The sequence below is a fragment of the Alligator mississippiensis genome, chromosome 12 (assembly GCF_030867095.1).
Source record: "Alligator mississippiensis isolate rAllMis1 chromosome 12, rAllMis1, whole genome shotgun sequence".
Lineage (NCBI taxonomy): Eukaryota > Metazoa > Chordata > Crocodylia > Alligatoridae > Alligator > Alligator mississippiensis.
The window spans coordinates 59,000,334-59,013,510 of NC_081835.1; the positions used below are offsets into that span (position 1 = coordinate 59,000,334).

Sequence of the window (13,177 nt, forward strand, 5' to 3'; positions counted from 1 at the left end):
TGAAAGGCAGATCAGGTTGTCTTTATTTATTACCAGTCATCTACGGCTCCTCCTGTCCCAGCAGTGCTTATCCCAGGCCAGGAACAGAGAGGAGGCAAAGGGCAGCAAAATCCAGGGCAGGGGGGTTGGAGGAAGGCACAGCAGGACGGATGGTGCCGGGGTCACTTAGCTGGCATCCCCTCTGCACAGCTGTTGTGTTAGCTGCTCAAGTGTGGGGTGGCCTTGGGTTTGAGCCTCTTCTTCCAGCGGGCCAGCCTGTCCGCTGTAAGACACCTCCATGTGCAAGCCAGAGGGCTTTGAGCAGACGGGAGCTGGACGAGGGGCAGGCCTGGACTAAGAAAGCGAGGCAAGGATGCTGAAGCGGTGAGTGCTTGGGGGCGGAAATGCTCTTTGGTGCAGTGGAGCCCATACCCCTTCCCACAGCGGTAATCATATGGTTACCACTCCAGATCCTCAGCTGGTGGAAGTCAGCAGGGCTCTGCTAAGTCAGTGGAGCCGCGTGATTGATACCAGTTGGGGATCTGGTATCCACTTTCCCTTGAACAGCTGATAGCAGAGGCCCTTGGAGCCCTCTGGCAGCCCTGTGCCTCCCGGTGCTGTAGCAGGCATGCTGGAGCCGTGTCTGGCCTGTGCCGTCTCCTTTGCCCCTGGGGTAGCATCCATGCCAGCCCTTCCCTCCTGCAAGCTGCTCCTCTTGCCAAGCACATTATAAATCTTTCTGATGGAAAATTGCTTTCTTTTACTTGGGGCCGCGCCATCCAAGGTAATTGGCATCTGTTGATGCATTGTGGGTCTCTATTTTTATCAGCGGCTCTCATGTTGCCACATCTCCACTCCGCCTCATTATCCCAGTCAATTTTAGACCTATTGCTTTTTTTATTATTATTATTATTATTTAGATGCAGAGGAAATGACTAACAAGGCTATTCTCTCAGCAACCAACCTGCTCACATCAGGTTCCTGCTGGGTGCCCTGTGGGGGAAGAATTGAAAATATATGGTCATGGCTCTGTCCTGATGACAGTGGTCCAACTTGCCTTGTATTGGATCAGCCAGCTTAACGGATACCTCCAAGTGGCATCGCCTGGGGAAAGAGAGGAGGCATCCGCTGGGGAAGGGCCGCTTGTTGTCTGCGAAGGAGAGTATGTTTTCTCTTTTGGGGCTAGAAACATCTGGGCAGCCCTGGGTTTTCAATGACTGTCTCTGGCTCCAGCAAGCTCCAAACAGGTGCGTTAGAACAGGCTGATTCTGCAGCCTCCTATTGCTAATCTTCACAATTTTCTCTGTCACAATTGTTTATAAGTGAATATAGACCAGGTCTCAACCACTCCCCATTGGCTCATGGAAGATCCTTGAGCAGAGAGGGCATGTCTGCCCCATGCCTGCAGCCTGTCCTGGGAGGGATGCTGCCATGCATCCTCCCCTTCCCGTGAGCCAGACCCTGTGTGTTCCTGCAGAGCCAGCTCCTGGAATCAGGGGATGATGTGAGAGCCGCAGGATGCAGCTCTACTGCAACCCAAAGACATGATTGCAGGTTGCATATGCAGCCCTGAGCTGGCTTGGGTCTCGGGAGCAGTTTAGTTGCTGCAACACAGACAGCACTTGGATTCCTGGGGATGGGCTCATCAGCTGAAGCCCGTGTTGTTGTGGATTTTCCTGGCTTTTCTTTCATCGCTAGTGAGGACGTTTGCTGAGATGGTTAGCTCCTAGCTCACCGTGCAGCCATGCGGAGGTTCTGACCTCTGGGCACTGCAGGAGTGAAACCTTTATTCACAGTGCCTCTTCCTCAGAGCCATGCGGTGCCTGGGAAGTGGGTCTTGCTGGATGTTAATGCCTGTAATACTGGTAGGCTACTCCCTGAGCTTCACTAAGCCAATGCAAATTGCAGTCACGCTCCTGGACCACAGAGCAAACCTGCCCTCTGCCTCATTCGGGAAGTGTGTTCCTCAATAGCGCAAGATCCTAAAGACTCCCAAACTGGGAGGCCGATAACAAGCATCGGCCTCTTCTTGGAATCACCTGACTTCTGAGTTACTCTCCTGGGGTTTTAGAGGGTGGGCCACTCCCGCAGCGCTTGAATACAGGGGGTTGGCCATCCCGCTCAATGCAGAGTCACTCTCCAGGGCAGCATGGGTCTGTACTGCTTGCCTGGTGCTCTGGAGAAGGCTGTTAAGAGCACAGCCCTCTCGTTACCCTGGCTGATGCCCTGCACCCACTGCACCCAACAACGAGGCAATGAAGATGCTCTCGCTGCTGTGGATGTCTCCATCCCCATGCCCAGGGTGGCTTCTTTGCCTCTTTTCTGGGCTTGGTAAATGCTTGTTAGCAGTGCTCTCAAGAAAGCTGGGGGACCAGCTTTGACCTTGCATTGGGCTGAGGGGCCAAGTGCTTGAGAATCACTCTGGGGTCAGCATCCGGTTTCTAGCTCCCTCGGTTTTGGAGGAAAAGTAGAGGATATATTTCATAGATTCATAGATTGTAAGGCTGGAAGGGACCTCGGAAGATCATCGGGTCCAGCCCCCTGCACCGAGCAGGAAAGACAACTGGGGTCAAGTGATCCCAGCAAGGTGGGACTGTCTAGTCTCCTCTTGAAGATTTCCAGGGTAGGCGATTGCACTGCCTCTGGAAGGAGCTTATTCCACAGTCTGGACATCTTGACTGCGAAGAAGTTTTTCCTATGTTGAGGCTGAATCGCTCTTCCAGGAGTTTGTGGCCATTACTCCTGGTTTTTCCTTTGGGTGCCTTGGTGAACAGGTGCTCACTGAGCCTCGATGTACTCCCCTAGTGTAGCAGTAAGCTGCTACCAAGTCCCCTCGACATAAATGTTTCCTGTAGGGGTGCACCAATAGAGATTTTGGGGGCTGATACCGATAGCCAGTTTTTAAGGAGGCATATCAGCCAATACTGATCCAATCTCCAATGCCAGCCCAGCTGCTTGAAGAGATTTCCCCCCTCTTGATTTTTGTTGCACGGCCAAGCCTCGCTTTTGGTCAAATGCTTGCACCAGCTAGGTTGACATTTCTCTGCAGGTTTCTGTGTTTGCATGGTAACAGTTAGCAAGCCCCTGTAAATGAGTAAATCCTTGTCAATCCCGTGAACTTGCTTGCACGCTGAACCTTTTTAATAATAGAATTCTGCTGCAGCTGCTTTGCAGGAAATCTCTTAGTTCGTGTAAGTATTGTCAAAGTAAATGGGCTCCCTGTTGGAATGAATTTAGTCCTCATATAATGTTTCATGTTGGAGAGAGAAGCCCTATTTATCCGCGGCACAGGTAAAGCACAGGCAGCAGCAGTCTCGACTTCCCTCACAGCTTTGCCATTGTGTCTCGGCTCTGTTAGTGGAAGGGCTGACAAGGTAGTTCAGCCTTTCAGCCTCCATGGCCCTTTCATTCATTGTTAGCAAGGGTGCGAGGTTGGACTATCAAAACTTAGGTCATGGAGCAGCTGCGCAGAGATTCTGATTTCAGTCGGTGCTGACCTGTGCACGGCTGAAATGGGCAATGCTCTATCAGTGCTAATCCTCCAGTGCCTAGAAAATGGGTCCTGCTGGGCATTTCTAGGCTGGTACGTATATTTACAGCAAGGGTGGAGGGGCACCTTTGTGCTCAGGTCTAGCCCAGGCTCTCAGTTCTGCCACACTACACATGATAAGTTGTTCACCGTTAGCCCATCTCATATGAATAACTCCAAATGCACTGCCTTCGCACCCATTAATGTGTCAGGCCTCGCACAGTCCTGGGAGGGGAGTGTTAGGCTGATTTCTCAGCTGGGCAAAGAGGGGGATTCATCTTGGAAATGTTTGATTTTTTTGCTGAAATGGTGCAAAAGCCAGGTTTTGTTACAGCCTTTTGTTACAGCCCAGGGCCTCAAAGCTCTGCTCCCTGTTGGAGGCTACGTTTGGGTAGATGCCGCCCCATTTACATGCATGTACCTGCAGCAAGAGCTTTGCCGAGTGGTGCAGGCAGCTAGAAGAGACTGCATGACAATGGAGGAACAGAAATAGCACGGAGGGGAGGAGGAGGCCAAAAAAAGGAGCGGAGCCTTCACACATGCGTGCACGCACACACACACACGCACATGCACATGCACAAAGCTTATTCATCCAAACCCAGAGGGAGCCCGTTCTGAAGCTTCAGATTAATGCAAAAAGGGTTATGACAAGCAAAGACATCAAAAGATCTCCAAACCATCAGCGAGCACTTTCTCGAAGGATTTAGCTAGTCATCAGGGGAAAAAAATGTGACAGTGGGATCTGAGACAACAGGTAGGAGAAGAACCCAGCACAAACAGACAGGTTTTAAAGTCAGCATGTCGGCAGCTGCGATGCCAGTGAAAAGGAACCGCAGGGAGCGGGTAAGTCATCTCTCCCTGTGTGTGTTTCATTTGTTGATATTCAGGCTGAGGTAGGTGCTTTTATCTCCCCACATCAGGGTAAAAGAGGCACTGGAAAGAAATTCCTGGCTGTTCTGTATCTTCGTCTGCGTAAGCCTTTGTGTTGGGTTTCAAAGGCTAGGGGAATAGGGCCAAGTTCTCAGCCGATGTCATCAGGGCTGCATCACTGACCTCAGTGGAGCAGGCTGGTTCATACCAGTTGAGGAGCAGCCATAAAGTTTTGCTAACTGGTAATGGAAGAGGCTTCCTTAAAGTAATAAAATTGCATAAATTCCAAGCCCAAAGCCACAAGAGCCCATGAGATCATTTTGTCTGACTTCCTGCACAACACAGGACACAGGATTTCACCCCGCTGTCTCTGGAGCTCAGTCACTTGAGTAAACCCAAGCGTTTCTTCCAGAAAGGCATCTGAGTCTTGACTGGAAGAGGTCAAGAGATGGCAAGGCCACCCTTACTCTTGGCTCTTGGGTCCAAGGGTCAATCACCCTTGCTGCTAAAATGCGTGCTTTATTTTGCCTGTGAATTTGTCGGGCATCAGCCTCCAACCCTTGGTTCATGCCCTCCCTTTCTCTGCAAGAGCCTTTTCTTTCTTTCTTTTAGCACTTTCTCCCCATGAAGGTATGTGCGCAAGGTAATCAAGTCATAGAGACCAGACAACTTCAAGTGAAACCAGTGAACAAATGAAATGGCTCCAAATGGCTAAAACCCTTTCTTTTCTTGTTTTCTCTTTCAGTTACAGAGAAGGAGGTGCAGCAGTGGTGAGTTTCCAACCTTGTCTTTCTGGTTCTTGTGAGTGCAGGAGTGTGTGTGTGTGTGCATGCACATGTGTGTGTGCACGTGCGTGTGTGCAGCAACTGCCCAGCACTGATTCTGTGCACACGCCTGCTTGCTTCTCTTTCTCTGTAGAAAATGGTTGTGTGAAGCAACGTGGTAGGCTTGACTAGATCCTAAGCCCCCCGTGGAGGTGGATGTCTTGGGGAGGAAGGCAGTGGGACTACAAAGCTCTGTTGCCCAGGAGCTGGCTGAGCTGAGAGGTGGAGGCAGGGATGACAGTCTCCAAAGCCCCAAGCTGCTTTGGGATGGGGCTTCTGTTCCCCAAGAGTCCTTCCCATAATCCAGTCCTACCACGTAGAGATCCCACACTGCCTCCAACTGCTTGGGGTGGCCGGTTGTCTTGACTGAGCAGCTGTTCCCACTCCTGGCCGTGGAGCTCCCTTGTGCATGAAGACGTCTCATGACCTGGCCTCATGTTTGGGCATGGCTGGTTGGCGACCCGGGGCAGACAGGATATGAACCTAGGACTTTTGCTAGGGTGCTAGCCTGAAAGGGGTGACACAGTTTGCTGTGTTGGGTAGCAGTTGATAATCTCCATTGGCTTTCGTCATGGAGCCCCTGCCCCTCCCCTCCCCTCCCTGTTGGGTTGCTTGTGACTGAGTGCAACACAAGCCCTGTAGTCCTTGAGGCTCTGCAGGGCACAGAACCGTCCCCCCAGGGATCTCCTTGGCTAAATAGCTGGAAGATGCTGTGCGTTAGACAGCCGTGAGACTCTTGGAGCATGGTGTAAATAATGGAGTGAAAGCGGCTGAACAAAGCAAGCCGCAGCCAGCGTTTCCTCTCCTGCCCCCTTCCAGAGAGATGGGAAGCGATGGCGGTGCTGGTCCGTGGTCACCTACATGCTAGAATGGGGCCTCTGCCCGTGCATGAGAGACTGATAAATGTGGAGGAGAGCGTTCCTCAGTGCCAGCTATGGGGACCCTCTTGTGATGTGGCATCTGCCATAAATCTCAGGCCAGCAGCGCTTGCTCTGCACACGGTGTTCAGCCGGTGGAGCGCCTGCCTGCACGGGGACGGCTGGGCCTTCCCACCTCCCCGGCAGCACGTGCAGGAGCACATTGTTCTTGGCTCATGTCGATGTGGTCTCACCAACTGCAATGCTTCTGCTGGAAGTGAGGACGTGGCATGTGGAGGAGTCGGCAAGAACGGGAGCTTGCCAAAGCCTGGGTTCCTGCCATCTCTTGGCTTTGCTGAGCGAGCTCCTTAGGTGAGTTGCATGGGGTAGATGCACAGGCACTGATTCTCCTCTCACACCACGTTAGTGCGAAATGCAAACTGCCTATCACAGGCTGATGATAGAAACAGAGGAGGACGGGCCCAAGTGGGAAAAAAAAGTGCCTTCGACATGTTGGTTACGGAAGGTAGGCCAACCGGGAAACCAGCCACTGGTTCTGAGAGGCAGGAGTGATGAGCTGTGGACAGGGGTGTGCACTCAGTGGGCTGAGGTTTGTTCAGGAAGGGACTAGCTTCCCCCTGTCCAGCTAGGCAGGTAAGGATTTAATAAGGTTTGCTAAAGGGTGCTGCACTCCCAACACGACACAAAGCATGCCTTGCACGATGCCGTATCATCCGAGGGGCGCTGAGCACCTGCAGCCCGTGTGGACCTCAGCTGAAGCTTGCAGTGCTCAGCGTCTCTGGAAGTTGGGCACCACGGGCGCGTCTGAAGAACGTGGTGGAAAAATCCACATGCATGCGTTTAAACAATCCCATGAATCCAGCGGTGTGTCATACAGCCCAACAGGTGATTCAGCCTGCCTAGTGCACAGAGTCCTGTTCCAGGGTCGGGACGGCCAAATGGGATTATGGTAATTTGGGTCCGAGCGGCATTCAGAGATCCATTATGCTTCCGGGCCTGGGAGGATTCCCTTGTGGAGATTTCCTCCTGGATGCGGATAATGGCATTTCCATTTCACGTGTGGCGAGATTAAGGACAAAGAGTCTAGGCATGAAACAAAATATGTCCCAACGTGATGCCTTCTCAACAAGGTGATTATCCTTTGTGCCTCCATGACTCCCAGGGAGCCTTGCTTGCCTAACATCTGACTGTAAATAATAACACTTGGGAGTCTTGGCAGAGAACGGAGTAATATAATTAAAGTGCACTTCAGTTCCTAGCGCTGTGTTATCTTCAGGGAAGCACACTGGCATATCAAGATGATGATAAACAGGAGTTCATACGTGGGACACTAATGGTGTGGGCTGTAGATCATAGGCTGGAGGCTACTCTGCTCCTGAGCATGCTAGTTAGGCTTTGTCTACAGGGGATGATATTCGCAGCGAAGGGAGTCATTCAAAATTTATTAGCTCTTCTGTACTGGCTGCCTGGGTGGGCATACCAGTTGCTGACTAACAATGCCTTCTCTTGGTTCAGCTTAATTCACCGCCGGGCTGGAGTATGTTAAAGCAGCCACATGCTCTTACTCCACAGTAAGAGTGTTCACTGTCTCAGCATAGCTGTTGCAGAACGGCTTGTTCTGCAATAGCTGTCCCAGCCCTTTCTACAGTGTAGAGAAGCCCTTGGATTCGGTGGGCTTTCAGGCCAGTGATGCCTTTTCTTCCACTGCTTGGTAGCAAAGTGATTGCTTCTAAAAAATAGTCCGGGAGCTGGAAGGAAAGCAGCTCTGGAAAAGTGGTATCATGTGGCTCCATGCTCGTATGTTGATGATTTCTGGTCCCAAGTTCTCCCATCCCTTTCTCCACTGGGTGGGACTGAAGCTGGCAAAGAAATGGAGACATTTTTCACAACAGCTTTTTCTGGGGAGGGGGGAGAAGTCATTGTCCCCTTTTTTTTCTCCCTTCCATAGAAATCTGAAAGGTTGCCATATAATCTAGTGGAGGAAACAGTGACCAAACTACCCAGAGAGGAAGAATCTGCCCAATACCAAGTGCGGATGCCAGGATCAGACCCCTAACAACTAAAAGGTTGGCTTTTTCTGCCTGCCAGCCTTGCAAACTCAACCTGGCATCTGGGCCCTGAGGTGGGGGCGTCTCTGCTCCATGCCTCGGAAAGGAAGATTCGTTCCCCACACTAAATACTTACCGTATGTGGCTTCAGCCTCTGGATTACACCTCCAGTGTTGCCTTCACAGACCAGGTTTCCCCTGACAGACCAGCAGCAAGTTGCCTGAGAGTTACTAGGGGCAGAATCCCGATCTGCTTTGGAGCTCGGTTAGCAATCCTGTGGCTGATGCTGGAGATTCCCGCTCCCCGTTTCCAGGGCTGGTGGAGCTCTGCTGGGTTGCCAGGAGAAAGAAACTTATTTTCATCAGCGGAGTGAGCCGAAGCCTGCGAGACCACACACGGGGAGCCCAGCTGCTGAGTGAGCAGGTCCATTTTTGCGCTGGTATTTTCCAGCATAGAAAAGTACGATCGAGCTTCTTAACAAGCAGGTGACAGAGTTAAGCTGCAGGGATCTGGCTGCTCAAGATGCCTCCTCTCTGAGCACTGGATGGGGCGCTCCATAGAGGGTTTGGAGGAACGGAGAGCAGTCGATAAGCCAGAAAGCCACAAAGCAGCCTTATCAACGACTTCGGGTGCACAGCCCGTCACTAGGAGTTTTGCAGCGTGACTGCCAAATGTCACCCACTCCTACCCCACAAGCCACCCTGTCCCAGCCTTCCCTGGGAACCAGTCCCTCCATTCCCTGTTTCCAGACCAGGTAAAAAGGACTGTAAGGGGCTTCCTGGGCCACTGAGATGGGTGCTCTGCTGTTGTAGGTATTGTAACCCTATCAGCTAATCCTGCTCCTAAAATTATCAAGCCTTGTGGGCCCTGCTTCTACAGGGAGGCTGTTCCTGAGCCTCACTGATGGTCATAAATCTTCTTCCAGTTTCCAGCCTGAGCAATCTGATTTCTGCCTGTGTGCAGCACTTGTCATTCCTAGGGCCAGTGAGGACTGAGTTCAAAGGGCCTTACGATAGGGCGGTAGGTAGCCGCCTACAAGTTTATCAGAGGAGGACAGCAGGGAATCGGGGATGCGCTGTCTACCAGAGCACCCCAGGGAATGTCTAGGAATAATGGGTACAAACTAGTGGAAAGTAGATTCAGGTTAGACATTAGGAAGATTTTTTTTCACAGGGTGGCCAGAATCTGGAACGGGCTCCCAAGAGAGGTGGTCCTGTCATCGAACGTGGAGGTCTTCAAGAGGAGGCGTGACAATCACCTGGCTGGGGTCATATGACCTCGGTCCTCTTTCCTGCCAGGGCCAGGGCGTCAGACACGATGATCCATTGGGTCCCTTTCGAGTCTATAATCTATGAATCTAGGTGCCTTTGGGTGATGCCTGACTTTAAGGTCCCACCGCATTTGGGTGTGGTATCTCTACTGTTCTGGATTTCACACTTGACTGGACTCAACCTGGCGCGACGCTGCCCTTTCTGTGTAACGTAGACCCATAAGTTGGGGTCTCTATTACGGTCTGTGCAGGCACGCAAAGGGTAGGGGGCTGTTGGGGTGGGGGCAGTCAGGGCAGAGCTTGGCTGGGTAGCAGTTGAAATGGGAGGATCAAGACCATGGCAGTAGTGTTCCTGGCTGAAGCCTGCTGACTCTTGGGGTTGGATGTGAGGCCAGTGGCAATGCAGTGGGGATCCCTTTGGTCTTGCAGGTCTTCTCTAGGGATTTCAGATAGTTTCCTCTCATCAGTACAGAGCTGGCCTAGGCTGGCCAGACCCACTGGAAGGGATGATAGATGCTGGTGGGCCACAAATGTTTAGAGAGCCCTTGCTGGTTAGTCCTTCATGATGTAAATGTGCCCATCCCATTTACTCCACTGCCCAAGGGGCTTGATCCTGCTTTGAGGCAAGTCTGTGCAGAACATCCCTTTGGGTTCAGCAGCTCAGGGGGTTACACTTCTGGAGGCCTTCAGCCCTTCTTCAGGGAAACAGGTGTCCAAACAGCTGGGCTTCTGGGCAGAACAGAGGTGCTCATGCTCAGGCTGGAGCTCAGCTTTTAACATCCTTGGTTGCATGAAATGTCAGGGCTTCTGGAGGGACCTGGCAATTTCCTCTGTGTGGAGGGGGCAAGCGTAGTTCAGAGCTTCTGCTGTGCAGCTCAGTGGCATTGCATGCACTCTAGATGCTGCATGGAGCATTAACCCCCAACATCCCTGAGAGGTGAGGAAGTATCATCTCCCCGTTTTTGCAACTGGAGAAGCTGAGGCACAGGCTGGAGGCCAGAATGACTTGCCCAGGGGAGTCGTGGGCAGGGCTGTGGGTTAGGACCAAGGGATAGGGCGCCCTCCTGCACAGACCCCTTCCTGCCGAGGACACCCGATCCAGGGTCGAGCTGTCCGACTTGGTTCCTGTGCTCCAGAGCACAGCCTTCTGCAGCGTGGAGGGAAAACCACACGTATCAGAAGGAAAATCTCTGCAGGACCCTTGTCCTTGCTCTCAGGAGGCTGTGCATCCCCTCGGTGACAGGCTGCCTGATGTGTGTTCAGTAGCATCAGCTGAGCAAAGACACAAGGCATGAGAGAGCAGGTCAGGGGACTTCTCTCTAAGGCATTTCAGATGCCCCCAGCTCATCTTGTCCAGGCCGCAGAGTCGGGCTGTTTCCGATTACACTGGATCCCCTTGTCGGCGAGCTCCAGTGCAAGGCAGTTCATCAGGATTCAGTGCCTTATGCTGCCAGAGAACAAAGGGACTGCAGTGCAGGGGAGGGGATGAGAGCACCATGGGCTCTCCGTGCACGGGAGCTGTTGGAGATGCTGTCGTCCCAGTCCTGCCCTCCACTGCTCAGAGTCAGACCCTCTCACTCGGTGCCTCCCAGTACATCCAGTCATAATGGGGCAGGCCAGGGCCCAGTAACGTCAGTTCCCGTCCCCCTCCACTGAGACCTGCCAGGGTGGAGGTGGGACAGTTGCCTCTCTTCCCACGTGGCGTGTGGAGAGCTGAAGTGGGGGAGAGCACATGAGCCCGCTCCAGGTCTCAGGAAGCCGCGAGTGCGATGAAAACCCACCCGCAATGTATTCTGGTAGGGAGGAGGCGTCTTGGCACTGCCAGAGCAGCCTGCGAGCTACAGCATCCCTCCCTCGGCATCTCACTCCATTTCTTACCACTCCTGGCAGCGTGGATAAGGAGGCTGGGGAGTGAGAAACCTCAGGGTTTCATTGAGCCCAGTAAAAGCCACACTCTGGAAAACTGGCCTGGTTGCATAGGGGCTGGGCCACCCACGCCTCTTGCTGACTTGGGTTGGACTTGGGGGTGCTCAGATGCAACCTCCGCCCTGCTCAGCTTCCAAAATCAGTAGCTAAAAATGCCTGGCTGAAAGCTGTGGGCATTGGGGCTGGCTAGAAGAAGCGGGAGCAGTTTCTGCAGCAAGTGATGGGGCATTTTGTTTCTAAAGAGTTGTGAACATCAAGATTTTCCAGTCTGTGCTAAGAAGAATTTCTCCTCCCATAAAACCAGGAAAGCTTCCAACGTCCTCTGCAGTCAGAGGGATAATCATGTGACTGCAATAGTACGGACTAATTAGTACCCTAGCGCAGCACGCGGACAGAAGTCTGCTGGAGCTAAACAGCCCCGTAGGCTGGTGTGGTTGATGCAGGCCAGTTTCTGTAGCTTGGGACTCACTGGGGTGACATGTGGCCACCGCTGCACTGATTGCCATTGACTTCCCAGCACAAATGACCAGGCATCTGTTTACAGCTGGTCAACTGGGGGCAGAGCAGTCTTATCTCTGGAGCCCCAGCAAGATGCTATAACTTTCCGCTAGCACAGCACTGTGCAGCCTTTGGCTAAACAGGACTGTCCTGTTTCTCTGCCAGGACCGCCTTTGTAGACAGGCTCCTAATGAGAGGCTGTGAGTGGGTAGGTTGGAGCAGGGCATCTGCCTCCCCCCTCAACTTCAGGCTTTCCTCCGTTTGCCCCCAGGAAGTACTGGCGGTGCCCTGGAGGTCGGGGCAGTGCTCTCTGAATGTTGCTGGCTGAGCTGTTCTCCTTCAGGGCTTGTTCATCCCAGCATCAGTCCTTGCCCCTGTCTAATCGCATCAGCTTATTCCCCGGAGGACAGGGAGGAAATAGGGAAGCGGAGGACGGTGGGATGATCAGTGCATGGCCTGGTGATGCTGCATTTGCATGTGGTAATACAGCTGTCCCCAGCTGTTCCTTTGTGCTAGGACTCAAGTGCCTTCTTCCTCCATCACGGAGCTCATCCCAGGAGGCCCGAGCAACTGGACAGTGAGAGGTCAGTGCCCCTCTCCCCTCCTCCCCCTCCCTGCAGACAGTGACTCTGCCCTTTGGGGCCCTGCAGTGCCCATCTGCTCGGCTGTGCCCTGAATGCAAACCAGGCGTTCTGCTCACGTGAGAGGGGCACCCAGGGAAAGCAGGGGCAGGGAGGGAAGAGCAACCAAGAGGAGGGAGGAACAGACAGCCGAGGAAGCAAAGTCAAGGTGGAAGCCTGTCTGTCTGGTGCGGAGGCTTCAGGAATCCTCTGGCCCACCTCTGGGGCTGAGTGAGTGGGTCCAGGCATTGGCAGCCTCACATTTCTAGAGGACGAGGGTGTCTCTCTCAGACACACACGTGTTGGCTTGCTCTTGAGCTCTCCCAACCCAGCCACTGCAGGAAGGGGACATGGACTCCCTGCCATCTTCCAGGGCTGAGGTGCAGAGGGGAGCAGGAGCAGGGACACCTCCTCTTCTCCGCAAGCCTGCAGGTTAAAGCATCAGCTTCTCTTTGCCTGGGTCCTCACAACAGCCCTCCCTGCTGCAGTAGAGCAGGGGGAGACTGCAGGTAGGGGCCAGCAGGGAGGGCCTCCTGCCCATCCGAACCCCAGTGCAGGTGTGTGCCAGTCTGCAGCTTGGTAAGGGAGCACCCCTGCCACGTGTCCGTCCCTGCAGCAGAGAGCAGGGGCCATCGCCGCACAGGGGGCCACCTTGATAATTGGCCAGGAGCCAGGGAGCTGCACCTAATTTGCATGCAAATGAGCTTGTTTTGTTTGGAGCCAGAGCTGAACGCA

The 13,177-nt window shown here is 53.2% G+C and overlaps 1 protein-coding gene across 1 annotated transcript in view; it reads left to right on the forward strand.

Annotated features, from left to right (window-relative positions):
* NCS1 (neuronal calcium sensor 1) overlaps nucleotides 1-13,177 on the forward strand; it is a 78,820-nt gene that overhangs the window by 34,922 nt on the left and 30,721 nt on the right. Inside the window, exon 3 of the mRNA XM_059715622.1 lies at nucleotides 5,124-5,148. Coding sequence (XP_059571605.1) covers nucleotides 5,124-5,148 — 25 coding nt within the window. The remainder of the gene's footprint in view (nucleotides 1-5,123; nucleotides 5,149-13,177) is intronic.